This window comes from Leuresthes tenuis, unplaced genomic scaffold (assembly GCF_036924035.1).
Source record: "Leuresthes tenuis unplaced genomic scaffold, fLeuTen1.0.hap1 SCAF_23, whole genome shotgun sequence".
Lineage (NCBI taxonomy): Eukaryota > Metazoa > Chordata > Actinopteri > Atheriniformes > Atherinopsidae > Leuresthes > Leuresthes tenuis.
Genome location: NW_027325377.1, coordinates 296,123 through 321,333, shown reverse-complemented (window position 1 = coordinate 321,333; position 25,211 = coordinate 296,123). Strand labels below are relative to the sequence as shown.

The following is a 25,211-nucleotide window of genomic DNA, read 5'->3' as shown; positions in this document are numbered from 1 at the left end:
CGCTTCACTACATGCTGCATTCACCCCAATCAATGGCACGTCTTAGGATATAACTACGTGCTTTCTAATCATTCACACACATTCATACCCCCAATGATACACTGGGGGAGCAACGTGGGGTTCAGTGTCTTGCCCAAGGACGCTCCGACATGTATCCTGGGGAAGCCAGAGTCGAACCACCGACCTTCCGATTGGTGGGTGACTGCTCTTCCTCCTGAGCTACAGCTTAGTGTGCAGGCAACACTAAGTTTCTACAGCAAGAAAAAAGCGGGCAGGTCTTTAGTGTGTCAGCGTCTGCAGCAGACACACAAACATGTGACTCAAGATGGATTCTGAGAGCGCAGAGGAAGGTCACAGCAACAGCCAATAACAGCAGCCGCTACCAGCTTAAAGGACAAGGACCACACTTCTGAAGCCAGAGTCCTGATCCAGAGTCCTGATCCAGAGTCCTGATCCAGAGTCCTGATCCAGAGTCCTGATCCAGCCTAATTTCTTCCAGACTTTCCTGTAATCTTCAAAGTGTCCTGATCAACAGTTCTGCAGCTTTCTGAAGCTCTTTCACAGTTTTTCTGCTTTTTCCCTCATCTTCAGTCCTTGTTCCTGAGCATTTTCAGTGTTTTTACTCTGTTCAGCCACTTAACTCTGACCTTTGACCCATTCAGGCAGAAAAAAGGCTCCTAACTCAAGGGATGAACCAGTGTTGTGTCGACACAGAACAGACAACTTAGCAAAGAAGCCATTTTAAACTGGATCTTTAGGCTCTTTGTCACAAAGACACATCATTTGTTCCCATTTCTTTAGCTGCATCTCTGAAAAACAGCAAAGAAAACACAGTTTGACAGACAGAAAATAGGATTTCTGCAGCAACAAGGTGATTCCCAAAGAGCTATTAGCTGAAAACTTGGCATATCTCAGCATGGTGTGCAGTGTGTCCTTAAAACATTTGAGGAAACTGGACAAGTGGAGGACAAAAGAAGAAGTGTCAGGCCTAAAAAACTATCTCCAGCAGATGAACAGGATCTGAAAGTGATGTCCTTAAGAAAGAGGAAAAAATCCAGCTGTGACCTGACAGGACCTGAGAGATGCATCTGGACCTTCAGCTGATCCATCTACTGTTGGCCCAAGCCTCATCAGAAATGGGCTCCATGGAAGGGTGGCTGTCAAGAAGCCGTTCTTAAGGAAGGGAAACAGGGAGAAAAGGCTGAGCTGTGCCAAACGGTCACATTCCTGCTGCTGTGGCTGTTTTAGTGTGAAACTGCGCTGCTGTTCCGGTAAAATAAAGCCGTTAAAACAGCGAAGCCTTCAGTCTGCAGCGCTGTGTTTGAAGCTTTAATTCAATCTGCTGTTTCAGCCTCTGTGCTGCAGTATCGCTGTCGCAGTTCTTCCTCCCCCTGCCTCCCCCCGCCTCCCCCCTCAGTCATCTCTCGGCTCCAGCAGGATGACGGAGCTGCAGCGGCTCGCTCTGCCCGGAGCGTGAGGAGACTCTGTGCTCCGTGCACGTCGTGCAGCACCAGCAGCTCTGTGCTCCGTGCACGTCGTGCAGCACCAGCAGCTCTGTGCTCCGTGCACGTCGTGCAGCACCAGCAGCTCTGTGCTCCGTGCATCATGGACGGATTCCGGCTGCCGCCCGTCATCGAGGAGGTTCTGGATCCAGGTCAGTGATGCGCGTGACGCAGACACATCGACGCGTTAAATGAACCGAACTGATCCGTCATCAATCATTTATGATGATTGATCATCGGCCACGAAGCAGTTAATTGTGATTGATTGTGGCGGAGACTTCCTGTGTCACAGTAAGAGCCTCCAGAGCTGGACCCAGGAAGGATGTTGAGTTGAAGGAAGGCAGTCGGAGCTGATCAGGAGGTCCAGACTGTTCTGGGTCCTTGTTTCAGGAACATTTTGGCTGCTCCTGTCAGAGTTTGTGCTGTTGATGTTCTGCAGGTTTTCTGCCAGCGTGGTGTCTGAGAAAATGTGTTCCTACAGGAATCAAAGGGTCCTCCTGGACTGGTTCTGCCGTGCCGGGCCTGGTGGTGTGGTTCTGGTTCTGCCCAGTGATGCACCCACCCGGCAGTGTTTATCTGCAGGTATTTTTAGCCCCGCTCTGCCTCTCAGGTGCTTCCTATATCATGTGTTCACCTTCAGCCCTCAGACTGGGACTAAAACCCACCAGAACTCCAGTTCTCCAGGCCGCCGGTTAAAGGCGGGAACCACCTGTGAAACGGGTCGGGTGGAACCTGTCCTGAACCCTTCCTGTGTGGAAGTGACTGATCAACAGGAACTCCTGTTCTGCTCCGGTGTTCATGAGCAGGAACCCGACCCACCTGATGTAGACTTTGTGGATCCAGTCAGGATGTGAAACACCAGAACTGGCTGTTGCTCTTTGGACACTTCAGCTGACTCCTGAGCTCCCAGGTAACAGGAGCTCAGTCTCTGGAGCTTTGGGCCTGAGTCTACAGGAACTGAAGGGTCTGAAGGAAAGGGTTTCTGAGGCTCAAACTGGATTCATCTGCACCACAGCCTGAAAACAAACCAGTGAATCCTGGATCTGAACTGAGTGCTGAGAGCCAGGCTGTTGTTGTTGTTGGGGGGGGGGGCGGGTCTATTTAAAGACGCAGTGATGGATGCTGATGAAGGAGGACAGCAGGAGGACTGGGCTGACAGAAACACACAGGCTAACATAACCCTAACCCTAAAACCATGGAACCAATGTTCAATCTTTTAAATTAAGCACATCTTCTTCCTGCATCTGTTTCATATTTTATTCTCTGAAACTGCTCTGGCTTCTGGAAACACCTTCACTTCCATCAGTCTTTACCTTTCTGTTTCCTCCCAGAAACACTCGAGGCAACAGGTGAAATGTCCTCTTCGGTCTTCCTTTCAGGACCAGGCTGTCCTACAGTTTTAAACCTGAAAAGCTTCATTTCTCTCAAACATTTTCATGCTTCAGATCCTGAAAAATAGATCTTCTCGAGCAGAACGTCCTGAAGTCCAAAGCTGAGTTTGGGGAATGAAATCTCCCGCTTCAGATGGTTGAAAATGTTCCCCTTTCTGCTCTGTTTCCATCTTTAAAAGAAAAGCTTGTTTCTGTCTGAGTGAATCCAAACTGAACCTGTTTTCTGAAGCAGATTAATGTTTGTCTTCCTGTGATTCTGCAGAAGAGCTGTGTGAGCTGAAGGAGGATAAACCCATCATGTTGGCTGAAACTCTGACTGCCAAAGAGAGAGGCTCCCTGGAGGAGAAGGAGGAGCCTGTAGGAGACGGGGAGAAGGGCCAGCAGGAGGAAGAGAAGGAGGTGAAGGAGGTGAAGTACGAAGAGGAAGGAGGGGTGAAGGACGAGGAGGAGGAGCTGGAGGAGCTGAGGGCTCAGATGTTACAGCTGCTCCTGGAGCTGGAGGAGACCAGGGAGGCTTCACAGAGACATGAGGAGAGCTTCATGGAGCTGCAGGGTGAGCAAAGAACAAGCATGTGGCAAACATCCCCGTCATACAGAGTAAAGAGAAACTGTGTGTCCTCTCCCTCAGGTCAGTTAGAGGAGGAACGTCTGGCCAGCGCTCACCAGGCCGAGAGCTTCACCAGGCAGATCCAGAGACTGCAAGGTGGTCACATGAAACCTGAAAGCAACACATTTCCCTGAGAGGCTCCTGCTGGTCCTCAGTGTGGTGAAACTGAAACCTCCTCACATTTCAGCACTTTGAAACACACTGATGCACCACAACTTGGTTCCAGAAAGTTTTTGGGTGTCCAGAAACGACGTTTTAAAACTGATCATTTTACTGGATACATCAACGGTTTAATTTGCATCTTGATATCACTTTCAAACTCTGAAAATAACTTCAGCCTTCAGAATCTGTCCTCCCAAGTTTATCATGTTCCAAACAGGAACCCAGCAGTCAGAAGCAACTCTTTGACTCTCTGACTCTCTGAATCTCTGACTCTTTGACTCTCTGACTCTTTGACTCTTTGACTCTCTGACTGTTTGACTCTCTGACTCTTTGACTCTCTGACTCTATGACTGTTTGACTCTCTGACTCTCTGACTCTCTGACTGTTTGACTCTCTGACTCTCTGACTCTTTGACTCTCTTACTCTCTTACTCTTTGACTCTATGACTCTGAATCTTTGACTCTCTTACTCTTTGACTCTCTTACTCTTTGACTCTCTGACTCTTTGACTCTATGACTCTGAATCTTTGACTCTCTTACTCTTTGACTCTCTTACTCTCTTACTCTTTGACTCTATGACTCTGAATCTTTGACTCTCTGACTCTTTGATTCTCTGACTCTTTGACTCTTTGAGTCTCTGACTGTTTGACTCTCTGACTCTTTGACTCTCTGACTCTATGACTGTTTGACTCTCTGACTCTCTGACTCTCTGACTGTTTGACTCTCTGACTCTCTGACTCTTTGACTCTCTTACTCTCTTACTCTTTGACTCTATGACTCTGAATCTTTGACTCTCTTACTCTTTGACTCTCTTACTCTTTGACTCTCTGACTCTTTGACTCTATGACTCTGAATCTTTGACTCTCTTACTCTTTGACTCTCTTACTCTCTTACTCTTTGACTCTATGACTCTGAATCTTTGACTCTCTGACTCTTTGATTCTCTGACTCTTTGACTCTCTGACTCTTTGACTCTCTGACTCTCTGACTCTCTGACTCTTTGACTCTATGACTCTGAATCTTTGACTCTCTTACTCTTTGACTCTCTTACTCTTTGACTCTTTGACTCTCTGACTCTCTGACTCTCTGACTCTTTGACTCTATGACTCTGAATCTTTGACTCTCTTACTCTTTGACTCTCTTACTCTCTTACTCTTTGACTCTATGACTCTGAATCTTTGACTCTCTGACTCTTTGATTCTCTGACTCTTTGACTCTTTGACTCTCTGACTCTTTGACTATCTGACTCTTTGACTCTCTGACTCTATGACTCTTTGATTCTTTGACTCTCTGAGTCTTTGATTCTTTGACTCTCTGACTCTCTGACTCTTTGACTCTATGACTCTGACTCTTTGACTCTTTGATTCTTTGACTCTCTTACTCTTTGACTCTTTGACTCTCTGACTCTCTGACTCTTTGACTCTATGACTCTGAATCTTTGACTCTCTTACTCTTTGACTCTCTTACTCTTTGACTCTTTGACTCTCTGACTCTCTGACTCTCTGACTCTTTGACTCTATGACTCTGAATCTTTGACTCTCTTACTCTTTGACTCTCTTACTCTCTTACTCTTTGACTCTATGACTCTGAATCTTTGACTCTCTGACTCTTTGATTCTCTGACTCTTTGACTCTCTGACTCTTTGACTCTTTGACTCTCTGACTCTTTGACTATCTGACTCTTTGACTCTCTGACTCTATGACTCTTTGATTCTTTGACTCTCTGAGTCTTTGATTCTTTGACTCTCTGACTCTCTGACTCTTTGACTCTATGACTCTGACTCTTTGACTCTTTGATTCTTTGACTCTCTTACTCTTTGACTCTTTGACTCTCTGACTCTCTGACTCTCTGACTCTTTGACTCTATGACTCTGACTCTTTGACTCTCTTACTCTTTGACTCTCTGACTCTCTTACTCTTTGACTCTATGACTCTGAATCTTTGACTCTCTGACTCTTTGATTCTCTGACTCTTTGACTCTCTGACTCTTTGACTCTCTGACTATTTGACTATCTGACTCTTTGACTCTCTGACTCTATGACTATTTGATTCTTTGACTCTCTGAGTCTTTGATTCTTTGACTCTTTGACTCTCTGACTCTATGACTCTTTGATTCTTTGACTCTCTGAGTCTTTGATTCTTTGACTCTTTGACTCTCTGACTCTATGACTCTTTGACTCTCTGAGTCTTTGATTCTTTGACTCTCTGACTCTCTGACTCTATGACTCTCTGACTCTTTGACTCTATGACTCTGAATCTTTGACTCTCTTACTCTTTGACTCTCTTACTCTTTGACTCTCTGACTCTCTTACTCTTTGACTCTATGACTCTGAATCTTTGACTCTCTGACTCTTTGATTCTCTGACTCTTTGACTCTCTGACTCTTTGACTCTCTGACTCTTTGACTATCTGACTCTTTGACTCTCTGACTCTGACTCTTTGATTCTTTGACTCTCTGAGTCTTTGATTCTTTGACTCTTTGACTCTTTGACTCTTTGACTCTCTGACTCTTTGACTCTCTGACTCTTTGACTCTTTGACTCTCTGACTCTCTGACTCTTTGACTCTCTGACTCTGAATCTTTGACTCTCTGACTCTTTGATTCTCTGACTCTTTGACTCTCTGAGTCTTTGATTCTTTGAGTCTCTGACTCTTTGACTCTCTGACTCTGAATCTTTGACTCTCTGACTCTTTGATTCTCTGACTCTTTGACTCTCTGAGTCTTTGATTCTTTGAGTCTCTGACTCTTTGAGTCTCTGACTCTTTGATTCCTTGACTCTCTGAATCTTTGATTCCTTGACTCTCTGACTCTTTGATTCCTTGACTCTCTGACTCTTTGACTCTCTGAGTCTTTGATTCTTTGACTCTTTGAGTCTCTGACTCATTGATTCCTTGACTCTCTGAGTCTTTGATTCTTTGACTCTTTGACTCTCTGACTCTTTGACTATCTGTCTCTTTGACTCTTTGACTCTCTGACTCTATGACTCTCTGACTCTCTGACTATTTGACTCTATGAATCTTTGACTCTATGACTCTCTGACTCTCTGACTATCTGACTCTCTGACTATCTGACTCTTTGACTCTTTGATTCCTTGACTCTCTGACTCTATGACTCTCTGACTCTCTGACTCTTTGACTCTATGAATCTTTGACTCTATGACTCTCTGACTATCTGACTCTTTGACTATCTGACTCTTTGACTATCTGACTATCTGACTCTTTGACTCTTTCACTCTCTGACTCTTTGACTCTCTGACTCTTTGACTATCTGACTCTTTGACTCTTTGACTCTCTGACTCTTTGACACTTTGACTCTCTGACTCTCTGACACTTTGACTATCTGACTCTTTGACTCTTTGACTCTCTGACTCTTTGACTCTCTGACTCTCTGACACTTTGACTCTCTGACACTTTGACTATCTGACTCTTTGACTCTTTGACTATCTGACTCTTTGACTATCTGACTCTTTGACTCTTTGACTCTCTGACTCTTTGACTCTTTGACTCTCTGACTCTCTGACTGTATGACTCTCTGACTCTCTGACTCTTTGACTCTTTGACTCTCTGACTGTATGACTCTTTGACTCTTTGACTCTATGAATCTTTGACTCTTTGACTCTCTGACTCTTTGACTCTCTGACTCTTTGACTCTCTGACTCTTTGACTCTTTGACTCTTTGTCTCTTGCAGCACAACTACGTTCAGTCCAGGAGGAGATGAACAGCCTGGAGGAGGAGAAGGAGAGTGAGTTGGACGAGGTTCAGCAGGAGCTGCGCTCGGCTCAGGAGGAGGTGCTGGTGCTGCAGCAGGCGGCCGAGGAGGCGGCAGCGGAGAGGGAGAACGACATCGCCTCTCTGCAGGAGGAGCTATGTCGCCTGAGGGCGGAACTGCAACGTCTCCACGCCACGACCGCAGAGTACGAGTTGGAAATCACCACGCTGCGAGCCGAGATGAGCATGAAGAGCCGCGGCCCAGTGACACACGGTAACTGTAACTGAAGCACAGGAATAACAGATGTGTAAACTGGCGAACATCTGTCATCAGTGTGCTGATTGGTTGGCTTGTGCTCAGGTGATGTGACTCACCTGCAGGAAGAGTGCGTCTCTCTGACAGACGAGCGTCAGACTCTGACCAGTGACAACAACCAGCTGAACAACAAAGTGGAGCAACTTCAGCAGCAACGAGATACGTGAGTGTTTCAGTCTCGTGTTAGCATTTCTTCAGCGTGTTTCAGTCTCGTGTTAGCATTTATTCAGCGTGTTTCAGTCTCATGTTAGCATTTCTTCAGCGTGTTTCAGTCTCATGTTAGCATTTATTCAGTGTATTTCAGTCTCATGTTAGCATTTCTTCAGCGTGTTTCAGTCTCATGTTAGCACTTATTCAGCGTGTTTCAGTCTCATGTTAGCATTTATTCAGCGTGTTTCAGTCTCATGTTAGCATTTCTTCAGCGTGTTTCAGTCTCATGTTAGCATTTCTTCAGCGTGTTTCAGTCTCATGTTAGTATTTCTTCAGTGTGTTTCAGTCTCATGTTAGCATTTCTTCAGCGTGTTTCAGTCTCATGCTAACACTTATTCAGCGTGTTTCAGTCTCATGTTAGCATTTCTTCAGCATGTTTCAGTCTCATGTTAGTATTTCTTCAGCGTGTTTCAGTCTCATGTTAGCATTTCTTCAGCGTGTTTCAGTCTCATGTTAGCATTTCTTCATCGTGTTTCAGTCTCATGTTAGCATTTCTTCAGTGTGTTTCAGTCTCATGTTAGCATTTCTTCAGCGTGTTTCAGTCTCATGTTAGCATTTCTTCAGTGTGTTTCAGTCTCATGTTAGCATTTCTTCAGCGTGTTTCAGTCTCATGCTAACACTTATTCAGTGTGTTTCAGTCTCATGTTAGCATTTCTTCAGCGTGTTTCAGTCTCATGCTAACACTTATTCAGCGTGTTTCAGTCTCATGTTAGCATTTCTTCAGCATGTTTCAGTCTCATGTTAGTATTTCTTCAGCGTGTTTCAGTCTCGTGTTAGCATTTATTCAGCGTGTTTCAGTCTCGTGTTAGTATTTCTTCAGCATGTTTCAGTCTCATGTTAGTATTTCTTCAGTGTGTTTCAGTCTCGTGTTAGCATTTATTCAGCGTGTTTCAGTCTCGTGTTAGTATTTCTTCAGTGTGTTTCAGTCTCATGTTAGTATTTCTTCAGTGTGTTTCAGTCTCATGTTAACATTTCTTCAGTGTGTTTCAGTCTCATGTTAACACTTATTCAGCGTGTTTCAGTCTCATGCTAACACTTATTCAGTGTGTTTCAGTCTCATGCTAACACTTATTCAGTGTGTTTCAGTCTCATGTTAGCATTTATTCAGCGTGTTTCAGTCTCGTGTTAGTATTTCTTCAGTGTGTTTCAGTCTCATGTTAGCATTTATTCAGCGTGTTTCAGTCTCATGTTAACACTTATTCAGCGTGGTTTAGACTTATGATAAACAGAAAAAGACACCAGTGGTCGGGAAGTACAGTCTTCGATAATAGCTTTCATAATTGTTTTTCCCGCTTAAAACACAAAAGTAACGTTAAACTGAAACCTCTGAAATGTTTACGAGTCGCCAGCTCCAGCTGGCCTGGTGTCTCTCCCCTGAATCGTAATCAGTTCAGCTGCCTGGTGTGTCTGCTGGTGAACAGGTGTGATGACGCGTACCTGGCAGTCAAAGTGCAGGATGACCAGGTGAAGGTGGACTCCTACATCACGCTGTCCCAGCCTGGACCCGAACAGAAGGATCTGGACCTGTCAGGGGTCCAGGACGACCAGTGCAGCGTCCTGAAAGTCCAGCTCAAACAAGCAGAGGAGACGGCCCAGAAAGTCCAGAGAGAGGTAACGTCAGCATGTAGTTTACGCACAAGTTGCTGATGTATTGTATTATTTACTGTATATAATGTTTCAGAGAGGCACTGCTGTCCACCACTGAGCCTGACACTGACTGTTGTATGTACAGCAACAGTGTGACGGGTGTGTTTCTGTGTGTCAGTGCGAGGGTCTGAAGGGCGAGCTGGCCGAGCTGCAGCAGCTGTACGGCTGCAGCCAGCGGGAGCGGGCGGGGCTCGAGCTCGAGCTGCAGCGCTGCAAGGCTGAGCTGCAGAAGCTGCTGGACAGGAAGTCGCAGGTGAGAGGTCGAAGCCTCGGGTGCTGAGGGGACTGGGGTCGTCCTTCGCTCCACCTCCAGGGCTGTGATGTGTGACGTATCACAGCTGAAAGTAGAGATGTTTGTCCCAGGAACATTACTGGGTGGAGCTTGAAGGTTCAAGAGAAGCAGTCTCTAGAGAATAATGGGTAGAATATATTAAAACTTCGAGGTAAGTACAAAGCACATGAATGTCAGCTGTGACTCTCGACAGATGGATTCCCTTCCTGCTCTGGTCGCCATGACGTCCGTCAGTGTGTGTGCATGCTGGCTGATAACAGCTGACACCCTCCTGGAGCCCTGATTGGTCACCTTTGGTTTGCAGCTCTGCTCATGCTGTTGGCTGCTGAGCGTTTTGTTGTGAGCTTCTTAACGTCTGTTGCTTCAGGGCCGTTTGTTTCTGTCATCTGTGTGTTTCCACGTCTGTTAAATGTTCTGCCTCCCTAACTCAGAAACCCAAACCGCAGTGACAAAGGGAACTGACAGTGAGGTCACCTGACTCACAGGGACCTTAAATGACTCTTTAGGGCCTGTAGGGCTGCCTTTAGAGGCTCTTAAACACCGAACTGGGGTCAGGAAGCAGCTCTAATAACAGTTGATCCAACTGCCAGCCGGGACAAACCTGCACAGAAGACAAAACTCTCCAGTCCACAAGTGGGCGCTATTCTGTTTAGAGTACTCAGCCAGAAGGCCCCATAGATAACAAATGTCTGCCAATCATCACACGAGTGTCGTTGGCTCATCACAGACGTTAGTTTGAGACAGAAAAGAAGCAGAAACTGAATGAAGCGAAAGCATGAGCAGCCAATCAGAAGGAATTCAGTCTCTGACTGAATCAACATGCTGAATCTGCTGTAAACTGTTGAAAGATGTGTCAAAGCAGACTTTAAACACAGAAAAGAAAAGCCAGGCAGATGGGATTGTCAGCCTGGTGTATCAGAGCCTTAACATTTAACTTTAAATGAATGAGAGGAAAGCTGTGATCCCAGTGAGCTCCGGCTCTGAAGACCCTCATGATGGACCTCATGTCTGGACTGGACTTCATCCACCACGGACCCTTTGGCACATGACCCAAGTCTTCATTTGAGACGGATGCAGCTGAACGAAAGGTGTAAAACCAACCGGGCTTCACCTGGAACACAAGACTTGTTCTGACTTTGAACCTGAGACTTGGACTTCATCAGAAACTTGTCTGCTCCGTTATTCATTTGGCAGAAACTTTAGCACAAAGAGGTTTCTGTTGCCCTGAATGTAGCATTTTGCTCAAGGACACGAGAAGATGTGATCTGGGGAAGTTGGGAATCAGACCAGCAATCTTCCGCCATCTCCTGAGCTTCAGCTCCTTTAGATATTCAGCTATTTCGGGTCTTTTTGAGCCCAGCAAAAGTTCTGGTCCTAAATAAACTGTAAGCTCTGTGTTGATGTCTTATTTAAGGTGTGCTGGTGGATTCAAGTCAAAGAAGTCAACCGAGGTGTTGCTCAGGGAAAACGTTTCACCTGAGAAGCAGCTGCAGCACACACAGTAATTTAAGGTCTAGAGAAGAAATAGAAGTGACTTATGTCCTTAAAATGGGGCCATTAATGGGGCAGAATGTGTTCTTTCATCATTAAACTGCCTCTGATTCCTTTCAAATGATCCGTTTGTGAAGAGGACACTTCCCACGCCGAGGGTCTGAAGACCGGTTCCATGTTGTAGAACCTTGTTTGGACCGTCAGGGATCTGCTGTCAGCTGCTGCCACAGGTTCCTCTACAGGTGGTTCTGTGTACTGCAGCTATGCTTTTTACATGAATAAAGTCATTTTTAAGCCGTTCAGTTTTAGTTTTATTTAGGGGATAGGATAGTATGATGGCCACCTTTCATGTGGGAGATCTGGGTTCAAATCCCCTGCATGAAAGGTACTCCAGTAGGAGTCCTTGGGCAAGACCCCCTTCCCCTACCTGTAAGTCGCTTTAGATATAAGCATCTGCTAAATGCATAAAGATAACAAACATTCATTATTAATCAAATCCAGTTCTTTAAATTCTTACTTAGTCCAGTTCATACCTGCAAAGTTTGACCTCAGATTTACTTTTAGTTTTATTTAAACTTGAAGTGTTTTAATACTCGGTGCCTTCGGAGCTCTGACCTTGCTCTGACCTTGCTGTGACCTTGCTGTGACCTTGCTGTGACCTTGCTCTGACCTTGCTGTGACCTTGCTCTGACCTTGCTGTGACCTTGCTCTGACCTTGCTGTGACCTTGCTCTGACCTTGCTGTGACCTTGCTCTGACCTTGCTCTGACCTTGCTGTGACCTTGCTCTGACCTTGCTGTGACCTTGCTCTGACCTTGCTGTGACCTTGCTCTGACCTTGCTGTGACCTTGCTCTGACCTTGCTCTGACCTTGCTCTGACCTTACTGTGACCTTGCTCTGACCTTGCTGTGACCTTGCTGTGACCTTGCTCTGACCTTGCTGTGACCTTGCTCTGACCTTACTGTGACCTTGCTGTGACCTTGCTCTGACCTTGCTCTGACCTTGCTCTGCCTCCTGGTTTCATCGTGCAGGATCTGCTCGGGTTTGGCTCGTTGGCTTGTACCCGCCTCTGCTCCTCCTGGTCCAATCATTGCCATTCCACATGAATCTTGGTGGTGAAACCTTCAGCATCTTTTACCATCGTGGAGTTTTCCATTTCCTCCATTCTCATGTTTTTATCTGAACATTTGTTTAAAATGAATTTGACTGAAAAAAACGCTCAAATTCTCCGTTTTTTGATGGTTTTTGATGCTCACCCTGCCTGCCTGTCAGTCCTTCCCTTGTTTTCTACCCATAAAAGGTTTTAGTTTGCTCCCTGCTCGCCGTTCTCCGTCACGCCCTCTGACCTTATTGTTCTGATTACTTTTATGGTTTCATTTTCTCCTCTCTCCATCCTCCCCTTCACTCCTGCCTTCTGTCTTCTCCCCAGAACTGCACTCGTCCGTCTGAGCCCCCTGTTCTCTCCATACCCTTCATAGGATTGATTGTTATAGTGGCCTTGATTTGGTGCTGGTGGGAGGAGCTGGCGTCCTAGAGGGGACCAGGTATGGCCACGCCCTTCTTTCTCTACTCGACGCTTTGCTTCTTTTAGCATCAGAGAGTAGCTGGAAATCTTCCAGATGAACTGGCTCCACATTGAGTTGTTGTTTCCACCTTAAAAGAAGCAACATGTTTCAGTTAAAGTCCTCAGTGGGGCGTGAAGAGAAAACTCCTGAACCATCTCCATCCTGACGTCTCCCTTTTCTCTGTGCAAGCTCAGACGACCTTGTTGGTCCTTGGATAGAAAGCAGGTTTACAGCAGCTGAAGGATTCACTTTCAGAGGCTACGCATGTTTTTGACAGTCAGTGGGTTCCAAGTCCTGTTGAATACCTACCCTAACCCTAAGCCATCAGGTCCTGTTGAATACCTACCCTAACCCTAAGCCATCAGGTCCTGTTGAATACCTACCCTGACCCTAAGCCATCAGGTCCTGTTGAATACCTACCCTAACCCTAAGCCATCAGGTCCTGTTGAATACCTACCCTGACCCTAAGCCACCAGGTCTGTTGAATACCTACCCTGACCCTAAGCCATCAGGTCCTGTTGAATACCTACCCTAACCCTAAGCCATCAGGTCCTGTTGAATACCTACCCTAACCCTAAGCCATCAGGTCCTGTTGAATACCTACCCTGACCCTAAGCCATCAGGTCCTGTTGAATACCTACCCTAACCCTAAGCCATCAGGTCCTGTTGAATACCTACCCTGACCCTAAGCCATCAGGTCCTGTTGAATACCTACCCTGACCCTAAGCCATCAGGTCCTGTTGAATACCTACACTGACCCTAAGCCATCAGGTCCTGTTGAATACCTACCCTGACCCTAAGCCATCAGGTCCTGTTGAATACCTACCCTAACCCTAAGCCATCAGGTCCTGTTGAATACCTACCCTAACCCTAAGCCATCAGGTCCTGTTGAATACCTACCCTGACCCTAAGCCATCAGGTCCTGTTGAATACCTACCCTGACCCTAAGCCATCAGGTCCTGTTGAATACCTACCCTGACCCTAAGCCATCAGGTCCTGTTGAATACCTACCCTAACCCTAAGCCATCAGGTCCTGTTGAATACCTACCCTGACCCTAAGCCATCAGGTCCTGTTGAATACCTACCCTAACCCTAAGCCATCAGGTCCTGTTGAATACCTACCCGGACCCTAAGCCATCAGGTCCTGTTGAATACCTACCCTGACCCTAAGCCATCAGGTCCTGTTGAATACCTACCCTGACCCTAAGCCACCAGGTCCTGTTGAATACCTACCCTGACCCTAAGCCACCAGGTCTGTTGAATACCTACCCTGACCCTAAGCCACCAAGTCTGTTGAATACCTACCCTGACCCTAAGCCATCAGGTCCTGTTGAATACCTACCCTGACCCTAAGCCATCAGGTCCTGTTGAATACCTACACTGACCCTAAGCCATCAGGTCCTGTTGAATACCTACCCTAACCCTAAGCCATCAGGTCCTGTTGAATAACTACCCTGACCCTAAGCCACCAGATCCTGTTGAATACCTACCCTAACCCTAAGCCATCAGGTCCTGTTGAATACCTACCCTAACCCTAAGTCATCAGGTCCTGTTGAATACCTACACTGACCCTAAGCCATCAGGTCCTGTTGAATACCTACCCTAACCCTAAGCCATCAGGTCCTGTTGAATACCTACCCTGACCCTAAGCCATCAGGTCCTGTTGAATACCTACCCTAACCCTAAGCCATCAGGTCCTGTTGAATACCTACCCTAACCCTAAGCCATCAGGTCCTGTTGAATACCTACCCTGACCCTAAGCCATCAGGTCCTGTTGAATACCTACCCTGACCCTAAGCCATCAGGTCCTGTTGAATACCTACCCTGACCCTAAGCCATCAGGTCCTGTTGAATACCTACCCTGACCCTAAGCCATCAGGTCCTGTTGAATACCTACCCTGACCCTAAGCCATCAGGTCCTGTTGAATACCTACCCTGACCCTAAGCCATCAGGTCCTGCTGAATACCTACCCTGACCCTAAGCCATCAGGTCCTGTTGAATACCTACCCTGACCCTAAGCCATCAGGTCCTGTTGAATACCTACCCTGACCCTAAGCCATCAGGTCCTGTTGAATACCTACCCTGACCCTAAGCCATCAGGTCCTGTTGAATACCTACCCTGACCCTAAGCCATCAGGTCCTGTTGAATACCTACCCTGACCCTAAGCCATCAGGTCCTGCTGAATACCTACCCTGACCCTAAGCCATCAGGTCCTGTTGAATACCTACCCTGACCCTAAGCCATCAGGTCCTGTTGAATACCTACCCTGACCCTAAGCCATCAGGTCCTGTTGAATACCTACCCTGACCCTAAGCCATCAGGTCCTGTTGAATACCTACCCTAACCCTAAGCCATCAGGTCCTGTTGAATACCTACCCTAACCCTAAGCCATCAGGTCCTGTTGAATACCTACCCTGACCCTAAGCCATCAGGTCCTGTTGAATACCTACCCTAACCCTAAGCCATCAGGTCCTGCTGAATACCTACCCTGACCCTAAGCCATCAGGTCCTGTTGAATACCTACCCTGACCCTAAGCCATCAGGTCCTGTTGAATACCTACCCTAACCCTAAGCCATCAGGTCCTGTTGAATACCTACCCTAACCCTAAGCCACCAGGTCCTGTTGAATACCTACCCTGACCCTAAGCCATCAGGTCCTGTTGAATACCTACCCTAACCCTAAGCCATCAGGTCCTGTTGAATACCTACCCTAACCCTAAGCCATCAGGTCCTGTTGAATACCTACCCTGACCCTAAGCCATCAGGTCCTCTGTGAAATCCTGTTGAATGTCGCAGTAAAATCCCCAAAACTCTGAGAACTGGCCCGTGATGATAAGCCAGCGGAGTCTAACCCGCCGGCCTCGGCTGCTGGTTCAGCTGGTCACCAACACACCGGAGCTGGTAACAGCTTGGACTAAAAACTAAGCTGATGTTTATCTCTTTGGTCAAAAAGACCGGCCCTAGATTTGGACCTTCGTGGTGAAAGCAGTCTGACTGACTTACAGTCATATGAGGTTAAAATCCTGATTCCTAACAGCCTGAAACAGTAAGAGGTCAGACAGGCAGTCAGCTGTGGTCCTGAGACAGCTCTGGGATTTGGTTTTGTCCTGGTCCAGAAACAACAAGCGGGTCATCAGAGTGTTGAGTTTTGTACAGCAGGCTGTTAGCTTTACTTTGTTTTACAGATGAGATCCCCTACTGCCTCTTCTTCTCCTGTTACTTCCAGGTCAAAGCCCGGCAACGTTCACTCGTTTGAGTCCAACTGAACATGTCCTCGCAGGGAGTATTTCACCAGAACCAGTGATTTGTGTCAGATTAACGTGTTTACACGGGTTATCCATGCGTTTATATGTAAGTCCAGCTTTAGTCAGACTCCTGTCAACAAACTGACTGAAGTCCCTTTACGGTCAGTTTTTGACTCTCTGCAGCTACTTTTGGTCTTTTTGGTGAAGTTCGTTTTGCTCTTTGTTACCCAGGACCCCCCCCCCCCCCCCGGGTCCTTCCAGTAATCCTCCATGATGTATGAACTGCACTGACAGTTTATTCTAACTCCACTCATCGTTTCTCAGCAGAGCGACTCTGAAGGCTGGAACCTGGCGGTGGCGGCTGTCGCCGTGGCAGCCATTGTGGTTCTGGTAGTCCCCAGCTTCACCAGGGCCTGAGGACTAGCAGGAAGTGACCTCACAGCAAACTGTGGGATTGCCGTCATCCATTCAGCGCTGCCCTCATCCATATTGTCCTGATGTCAGCTTGTCGCACCGCCTCGACGCTTTGACCGAACGCCACAGACGTCAGTGAGTGCTGGAGGCAGAAGCAACACGAAGGTCCAAAATGACTGTTTACTCTTCCTGTGGGTCAGCACCGTGCAGCAGGTCAGACCATTGATTTATTGATCTGTGGTTTTCAAACGCCCTCCATCATGATCCACAGGGTTGTTCTTCTGATAACTCGAGTCTGAGTCGTTTTCTATATCCTGTTCTGAACATGTTTCTACAAATTAGGAATATTTGATCTCAAATAAGATCGATTCAAAAGGAAACTGCGGCCCTCAGAAATCTGTTGTTAACCATTTTTGTCCACTAGGGGGCAGATAGTTGACTCTAGACGTAACACGAGCCGCTGTTTTCAGACTGCAGGAACTTTTTATAGTTCTTAGAGCCACTGCAGGGAGTCTCTCCTCTTTCTTTGCTTCCACACAGCAGGAACTGATGACCACTGCAGTGAGAAAATGGTTTTTTAGCTCAAGGCTTCAGGTGTTCACGGCTGGTCTCAAACTTTAATTCCAGCTGACGGAGGAGGAATGATTGAGTTTGTGATCAGTAGAGTTGGATCGAACCTGTGGCTCATGATGACAGGTGTTTGAGAATGACCCGACCAGCTTACTGACAACTCAGAGCTGCACCTGCAGCAGTTTTATTTGTTTCATTCGTGGCTTTTTTGGTTGGAAAATGATCCACTTCAGGACGAGTGAATCTCCAGAATCCAAAGAGTTTTTCAGACTGCGTTCTCAGTCCAACCAACAATCAAACCCCAACCAATCACTCTCTAAAGCTTTCAGTCTGAGAAAAGTAGCAAATGTTGGCAGGTTTATACTTAATTCAACAGATTTATCTCTGAAAGCCTTATTTTTATTTGCTGGATATTTTGCACTTGCTGATGACGGAGGGAAAGGTAGCAGATAAAAGTGAATTAGTGTTTGTAATTTACTGACTCTGCTTCAGTCCTGCTTAGTGCTGTGTGTTATGTAATCATGTGTCATAACTGATGCTGTTTATTGAACAGGTTGGTGTGTAGCTTCCTGTATTTGTGAACATTTAGACCAGCAAAGTAGCTGCTAAAAAACATGCTGGTTGGACTTATTCTGACAACTGATTTCACTGTGTTTAAACTCAGATTGAATTATTTAGATATATATTTTGCACAAGGATGAGTAAAAGACATTTATATGATTTAGATTTAGACAAATGGTTGTGCAAACGTGGTGTTTTTAAAAGTATAAATGTTTTTATTTATGCAGATGACACTTTATTTTACTTTTACTAAGTTTAGCTCTTACACATCCCCATTCAGACGAGATTTATATGAAATATTTCATCTTTAATTAAACTAATTTCTGATACTAATTACTGTTTGCACGTGTTTTTGAAAAAAAATCCTTCATATTTATCACAGTTGTAACAGTTTTCTTGAAAAAAAAACAACTTGTTGTTGGCTCTCAGCCTTGAAAAAAACACCTTTAACTTTTTAAATAAACCGGGCCGAGAACAGGGACTTGTGGAACACCTAAAACATGCTGCTGAACAGCGCCTCCTGTGGCCACAAGTGGTAACAACAGGATAAAAATGTTGTATAACTGCAGAACAAATGGGCGAACACCAAACTAACTGTTGACTGAATGATAAACAGACACGTGTGGACAGAAGTGTGAGAAATAGTGCATAATATGGAAAAAAGTTGGGTTCTTATGTCACGATTACTGGTTTCTTGATTCGGGATGACTGAATATTAAGAAATGTAACCATAAAAATGTTAGATTTTCTGTAAGAAACTCTTGGATGAATCCTGTCTGAATGTGGCTGTGGAGCTTCTCCTGCTACAGACTGATTACATTTCCTTTTGGTCAGTTTTTGTAGCTTTTAACCTCTTTATCTGTGGTAAATCCTCTGAAACTGATTTATGTTTACATTTAAATTGAAACCAAATGATCATTGATATGATTAAATGTCCAAATAACTGTGATGATGTTCAGAGTGGAGCTTTTACACCGATGAGAGCAGATATTTAGCTCATAATTAAGAGTTTATTTAAAACATTCCAGATTATTTATGATGAATGTGACACCAGATTAAATATGTGTGCAAAAACTAAAGAAATGACCTTAAACAGACTTCTTAGAGTTACTTCTTTAGTATCTATTGATTAGACTGATTATTAGCAAGACATTGATCAGAATGTGTCACTTTATCAGAATCAAAACAGGAATAATTAATGATAGAAATGCTCTCTGACCGGGTTCTAATTCTGACTCAAACCTTAAATTGAGTAAATAGACGATCTGATCTACAGCCAAACGTGGAATTGCTGTTATTTTGATGTTTTTATTTGTCGTGGGCTTCCTCTTTGTTGTCTCCAGACTTTTATTATCTAACAGGAAGCAGCAGTTATCCTGTAAATGCTGTAAAATCTTAATGTGTGTGAAAAACACTGTAAAAACATGAATCTGCCCAGTCGCTGCATGCAGATACTTTGCAGATATCTTTGCTTTTTATTGATCTCTGCAGATGTTCAGACTTTCATTTAGAAGAACTTTATTTTCAAATGATGTGTTTACTGATGGGTTCACACAAAACTAACAGCTTCAGCGCAGTTATGTGAGATTTCTTCATTTAATCTCATATTCTGACCTCATTTTTTATTGATATGGTCTGTTTTATCTGATGTTTCTGCTTGGTTTCTCCAAACCACAAACACAACAAACGAAAACACATCATTGGCCTGAAACGCCGTTTTAAAGAGTTGTGCTGTAACTCTCACTGTTCATCAATCGCACAAAAATCTTGTTTTTAAAGGTAAAAACGGACTGAATGTGGGAATCTCTTTCATCTGAACTTATCTGAGTGTTTCCAGGAGTTCTTTAATGTCACCAAACTGGAATATTTGAACCTGCTCTAAGAGTAAAACACAATCATTGTGAGGTTTATGTTGTGTCTTTTACAGATGAGGTGAGAATCATACTGAATTTAACTGGAGATAAACTCCTGCTTCAGTCATAATGAAGCCTTCGGCCTTCAGTTTTCATCTGTGAAAACCAGAGCTTTTAACACCCGTTATCACTCAGGAGAGATACCAGAAAGCACACTCATTAGGGACTAATCTGGGCCACTTGTGCCACCAGACTCTGGCTTAGTTACAGCACCGGGAAATGCTTCGTGGCCCAAAGGTCAGGGGCGAGGTTTCAGGCTGTGTGTGGAGGCAGTGCTGCTGAGTTTAGGCAGCCACACTCAGCCTGAGTAAACATAATCACATCAGGCCAGATGTGGGCCAAGCCCCCAGTTGAACAGAAAACACTCCCCTTGAGCTTCTGTAACAAAGACTTGGAAAACAGTTTGGACTTTTATTTTGTTTTTAAGTCCAAGACCAATGGAGGCGCTTTGTACGTCTGCTTCAGGAAGCGGCTGTGTGATAAAGGATGAATAAATCCAGGTCTCCCAGTGCCGAAAGAGTTTGTGTCAAAGCTGAAAAACTCATTTAAAAACAACAAAGTACAAACAGGTTATTCTATGTAAAGTTAAGGTTAGCTGTTAGCTGAGTGCTGACCAAACACAACAGATACTATGATCCAATTCTTCCATTAGCTACTGCAGACTGTTTTATCAACTTTATTTTGGGGGGGGGGGGGGGGGCATCAGTTTCATCTCCGTGTCTCTAAAGGTTGTGAAAAAAAACAAAAAAAAACCCACAATGGCATTAATAACAAAGACAATAAAGGAGTTCCTTTGCATGATTTACACGTCTGTTGTTGCTGTTGTTGAGCTTGTTTAAAGCATACATATAATCACTGTGTGCAGTTTACTTTATGATAACTATCAGATCATTTACACAGTGTTAGCTTAGCTCGGCACAAGTGGAAGCATAAAGAAACTGCTAGCATAGCAAATAAAAGCAAACCTTGTGAGGAGAAAGTTGCCTGTTTTGTTTGTTTTTCTAATGATGTTTGTTTAAAAGTAGTCTAATAACCTGTAATCAGTGTCAGATAGTGGAAGCTAATTAGCCTAGCTTGGTACTAACTTCTAAATAAGCTAGTAACAAAATAATAACCGCAAAAAAAGCTAGCATGATAAATGTTCCCAAGCTAATGTTGTTGTTAGCTTTACAGTTTGTATCTAACTAATTGTAACTTTGTGTAACCGGTGTTAAACATATTTTTCTTAGTGTCACTACAATAGAAAATAAAAATGGTAGCCGGTGAAGCTAACTGCTGGTGCTAGCATAACCGCGGTTGCACAGCCTGATTCTATCAGGAGGCTGATTTTATCAGGGCATTAATGGTAGCTACAAACATTTCCTGTGCTACCTGTTTGTAGCTATATGATCTCCAGCAGCTTATTCAGTGTTATTTTTTCTTTTTAGATGTGTTTCAGCAAACTTAATCAAGTTTAAAGTTTAAAGTTTAAATCAAGGGTTAATACTCATCAGTACAGTTTAAAACATGATGAAGGTTTTAAAGGTTGAATATTCAGCTCTTCCCTGTTTTCTCTCATATGTTCTGAATGAAGGTGGCCAAAGTTTAAAAAATAACAATGTAAAAAGTGATCATTGCGAGTTTAAAACTGTCCTGAACGTAGTTTGAGTCTTTGCTAATCACATTTCTGTTATGGTGGCCGAGGTGTTGGACTCAGAATGAATAAAAAGCACCTTTAGCGTAGCCTCAGTCTCACAGAGGGCCGAACGTGTCCAGGACGTTCATCTGTGGAGACTGAGCTGAAAGGATCTTATCTGATTGTTGCTGATTTAGTGAAGCTGAGCCAACTGTCAGGTTTCCTTTAACACTCAGACTCATGTTCTGGCTGCTGTTTGGGGTGTTTTTTTAACCGGTCTCTTCCACCATCACTGATGTTTCTGCTCCACATTAATAACCGTATTATTAATAACTGTATTTCTATGTTTAATGAGCAGCTGGATTTTGTAAATGAACTGTGGAATAAAAAGTAGTTTGTCTTGTCTTTGTTCTGTGGCTGAATGTTGAAACATTACATAAAGCTGTGATTTTTAGATTTTTAATAGCTTTTACTCTATTTTCATATGTGTTGCTGTGTGTTTTTCCACTAATTTAGATGAATCTGGTCCCTGTAAAGCTTCTAATTATGTTTGACAATTAAATATTATTGGATGTAATGTGTTTTTTTTATTATGCTGCACTATGATGTCACGATGATCCATGTTCTGTAGTTTAATATCATGTTTTTAGAGTCTTATTTTCCACATTTAACTCTGATTGGTGCTCCGAGTGTTTCAGTAATTTCACTATTTTAGTCGTCATTTTAAAGCAGATTTTGTGCACAAAACCATCATTTATAAAAAGGAGCCTTGATGCATCATTTGATGTAAGTTCCTCAGATGGTTCTGGTCTGTCTGGGGTCGGCTGGAGTCGTGTGACTGGTTCCTTTGGACTTCAGACAAGTATCAACTGTCAGGGTTTTTCCACCAAAGTGGTTCTGGTTCAAAGACGAAACCAAAACCGGTTCTTTCTGTTTTAACTGCCAAAGTTAAATGTTAAAGCAGCATCTCCAGACTCTGACCTGTGGAGGTGAAGAGGCTCTGTGGTCCGACAGAAATGTTCAAACCAGTGCTTCATAGAACCAACTCAGAACTGTCTCCAGAACCAGAACCACTCAGAACCACGTCCAACCATAACAGGTGAGCTGTTCCCCGTAAATCTTCTTCTCTCTGAGTCACATGTTCCTTTGGTTCCAAACCTCATGACATCACTGTGACATCATTCTGATTTCCTGCAGATTTTAAAGAATGCACTTCTTCACTTATATGTAGCTTGTTTCAGGAAATATTCACGTTTTACTTTGATAAAAAAGTATGACGTACAGAAACCTGAAATCAGTAAAATAATAGAAAAAACAGTGATTATTTCTTACTTTTACTTCCTGTCAGACAGTCTGAACTCAACATGTTTCCTGTTCAGCTTCATTTAATCTGGTAACAAACATCATTTCTACACCTCAGACCTGCAGCATCCCATAAAGTCAGTGAACCTTTTCCCTCTTTGTTTCCTTCTGCCAACACTTAAAGCCGTTCTGACTCTGAGGAAACCAGGTGATGCAGAGTTCCAGCTGTTATTTTGTCCCATTCTTCCTCAAACAGGTCTGAATACCAATAATGACCAAATTACACCAAATAATGTCCGAATTACACCAAATAATGATCAAAATATACCAAATAATGTCCAAATTACACCAAATAATGATCAAAATATACCAAATAATGACCGAATTACACCAAATAATGATCAAAATATACCAAATAATGACCAAATTATACCAAATAATGATCAAAATATACCAAATAATGACCAAATTATACCAAATAATGATCAAAATATACCAAATAATGACCAAATTATACCAAATAATGACCAAATTATACCAAATAATGATCAAAATATACCAAATAATGATCAAAATATACCAAATAATGACCAAATTATACCAAATAATGACCAAATTATACCAAATAATGATCAAAATATACCAAATAATGACCGAATTATACCAAATAATGATCAAAATATACCAAATAATGTCCGAATTACACCAAATAATGATCAAATTATACCAAATAATGACCAAATTACACCAAATAATGACCAAATTATACCAAATAATGATCAAAATATACCAAATAATGACCAAATTATACCAAATAATGATCAAAATATACCAAATAATGACCAAATTATACCAAATAATGTCCGAATTACACCAAATAATGATCAAAATATACCAAATAATGACCAAATTATACCAAATAATGATCAAAATATACCAAATAATGACCAAATTATACCAAATAATGTCCGAATTACACCAAATAATGATCAAAATATACCAAATAATGACCGAATTACACCAAATAATGACCAAACACTTAGTTTCCTTCTGCCAACACTTAAAGCCGTTCTGACTCTGAGGAAACCAGGTGATGCAGAGTTCCAGCTGTTATTTTGTCCCATTCTTCCTTAAACAGGTCTGAATACCAATAATGACCAAATTATACCAAATAATGATCAAATTATACCAAATAATGTCCGAATTACACCAAATAATGATCAAAATATACCAAATAATGACCGAATTACACCAAATAATGACCAAACACTTAGTTTCCTTCTGCCAACACTTAAAGCCGTTCTGACTCTGAGGAAACCAGGTGATGCAGAGTTCCAGCTGTTATTTTGTCCCATTCTTCCTTAAACAGGTCTGAATACCAATAATGACCAAATTATACCAAATAATGATCAAATTATACCAAATAATGACCAAATTATACCAAATAATGATCAAAATATACCAAATAATGACCAAATTATACCAAATAATGTCCGAATTACACCAAATAATGACCAAATTATACCAAATAATGATCAAAATATACCAAATAATGATCAAAATATACCAAATAATGATCAAAATATACCAAATAATGACCAAATTATACCAAATAATGTCCGAATTACACCAAATAATGATCAAAATATACCAAATAATGACCAAATTATACCAAATAATGATCAAAATATACCAAATAATGACCAAATTATACCAAATAATGATCAAAATATACCAAATAATGATCAAAATATACCAAATAATGACCAAATTATACCAAATAATGACCAAATTATACCAAATAATGATCAAAATATACCAAATAAGGACCAAATTATACCAAATAATGACCAAATAATGATCAAAATATACCAAATAATGACCGAATTACACCAAATAATGATCAAATTACACCAAATAATGACCAAATTATACCAAATAATGACCAAATTATACCAAATAATGACCGAATTACACCAAATAATGACCAAATTATACCAAATAATGACCAAACCCTGATGGGTCTGACCACAGCACACGTTTCCACGGTGACGGTCCATCCCAGACGCCTCCGAGCCCAGAGAAGTGGACGAGGTTAACATCAGGCTTCTTTCCTGCACAGTAAAGCTTGTGAATGGAACTCTGTATTGTGGTGCTGGACAAAGGTTTCCACAGTAATCCCTTGTCCATGTGCTTCTATCAGCTGCTGATGAATGACGGTTCTTGATGTCTGAGGGGTCAGAGGTCACGGGGTCCAGCTTAGGCTTGCTCCCTCGTCCTTTACACTGAAACTCCTCCAGGTTCCCTGAATGCTTTAATGATATTCTGCTCTGTGGAGGCAGAAATATGCAGATCCCTTCCAGTCTTTCTCTGAGGAACTTTGTTTTAACACAAACTGGAGCTCCTCTGAACATCTTTGTTATCAATAAATCAATAAATCAATAAAGATTTATTCACTTTAGTTTAACTGGAACCACTTTTAACTGGAAGTTCTGCTCATTTTCATGTTGAAGCTGCTGTTCCTCCTCTTAATGATTAACCCATTAACCGCCTCGGTGCTGGAAACGTTCTCTCTTTAACTGTAAAACAACCCGTTTCCGGATCGGACCGATGGGTTTCAGGGTCTGTCAGCTGAGGTCCAGTTCTGCCATGATTCTGCACAGCTGATCCGGGTTCAGTCACATAAACGTCTCTGTCTCAGG

At 43.3% G+C, this 25,211-nt stretch overlaps 1 protein-coding gene across 4 annotated transcripts; it reads left to right on the top strand.

Moving 5' to 3' along the window:
- The first annotated feature begins 1,374 nt into the window (after positions 1 to 1,374).
- LOC140283091 (coiled-coil domain-containing protein 136-like) lies at positions 1,375 to 20,134 on the top strand. 4 transcript variants are annotated; one of them, XM_072377744.1, is made up of 9 exons: positions 1,375 to 1,654; positions 3,156 to 3,446; positions 3,522 to 3,596; positions 7,348 to 7,641; positions 7,729 to 7,846; positions 9,315 to 9,504; positions 9,659 to 9,793; positions 12,752 to 12,866; positions 16,462 to 16,538. In XM_072377744.1, exons 1-8 carry the CDS (start codon positions 1,606 to 1,608, stop codon positions 12,854 to 12,856), a joined length of 1,257 nt encoding a protein of 418 aa, XP_072233845.1. In that variant the 5' UTR covers positions 1,375 to 1,605; the 3' UTR covers positions 12,857 to 12,866; positions 16,462 to 16,538. The 4 variants fall into 4 exon arrangements, with proteins under 4 accessions (XP_072233845.1, XP_072233844.1, XP_072233847.1 ...); XM_072377743.1 differs by having other exon boundaries at positions 16,459 to 16,537; XM_072377746.1 differs by lacking the exon at positions 12,752 to 12,866 and having other exon boundaries at positions 16,462 to 20,134.
- The last annotated feature ends 5,077 nt before the right edge of the window (positions 20,135 to 25,211 follow it).

Excerpts from the sequence above, each read along its gene's own strand:
- LOC140283091 (XM_072377744.1), top strand. The coding sequence starts at position 1,606 with ATGGACGGATTCCGGCTGCCGCCCGTCATCGAGGAGGTTCTGGATCCA. Across the intron at positions 1,655-3,155 it reads CGAGGAGGTTCTGGATCCAG|AAGAGCTGTGTGAGCTGAAG; the intron begins GTCAGTGATGCG and ends GTGATTCTGCAG. Across the intron at positions 3,447-3,521 it reads GAGCTTCATGGAGCTGCAGG|GTCAGTTAGAGGAGGAACGT; the intron begins GTGAGCAAAGAA and ends CCTCTCCCTCAG.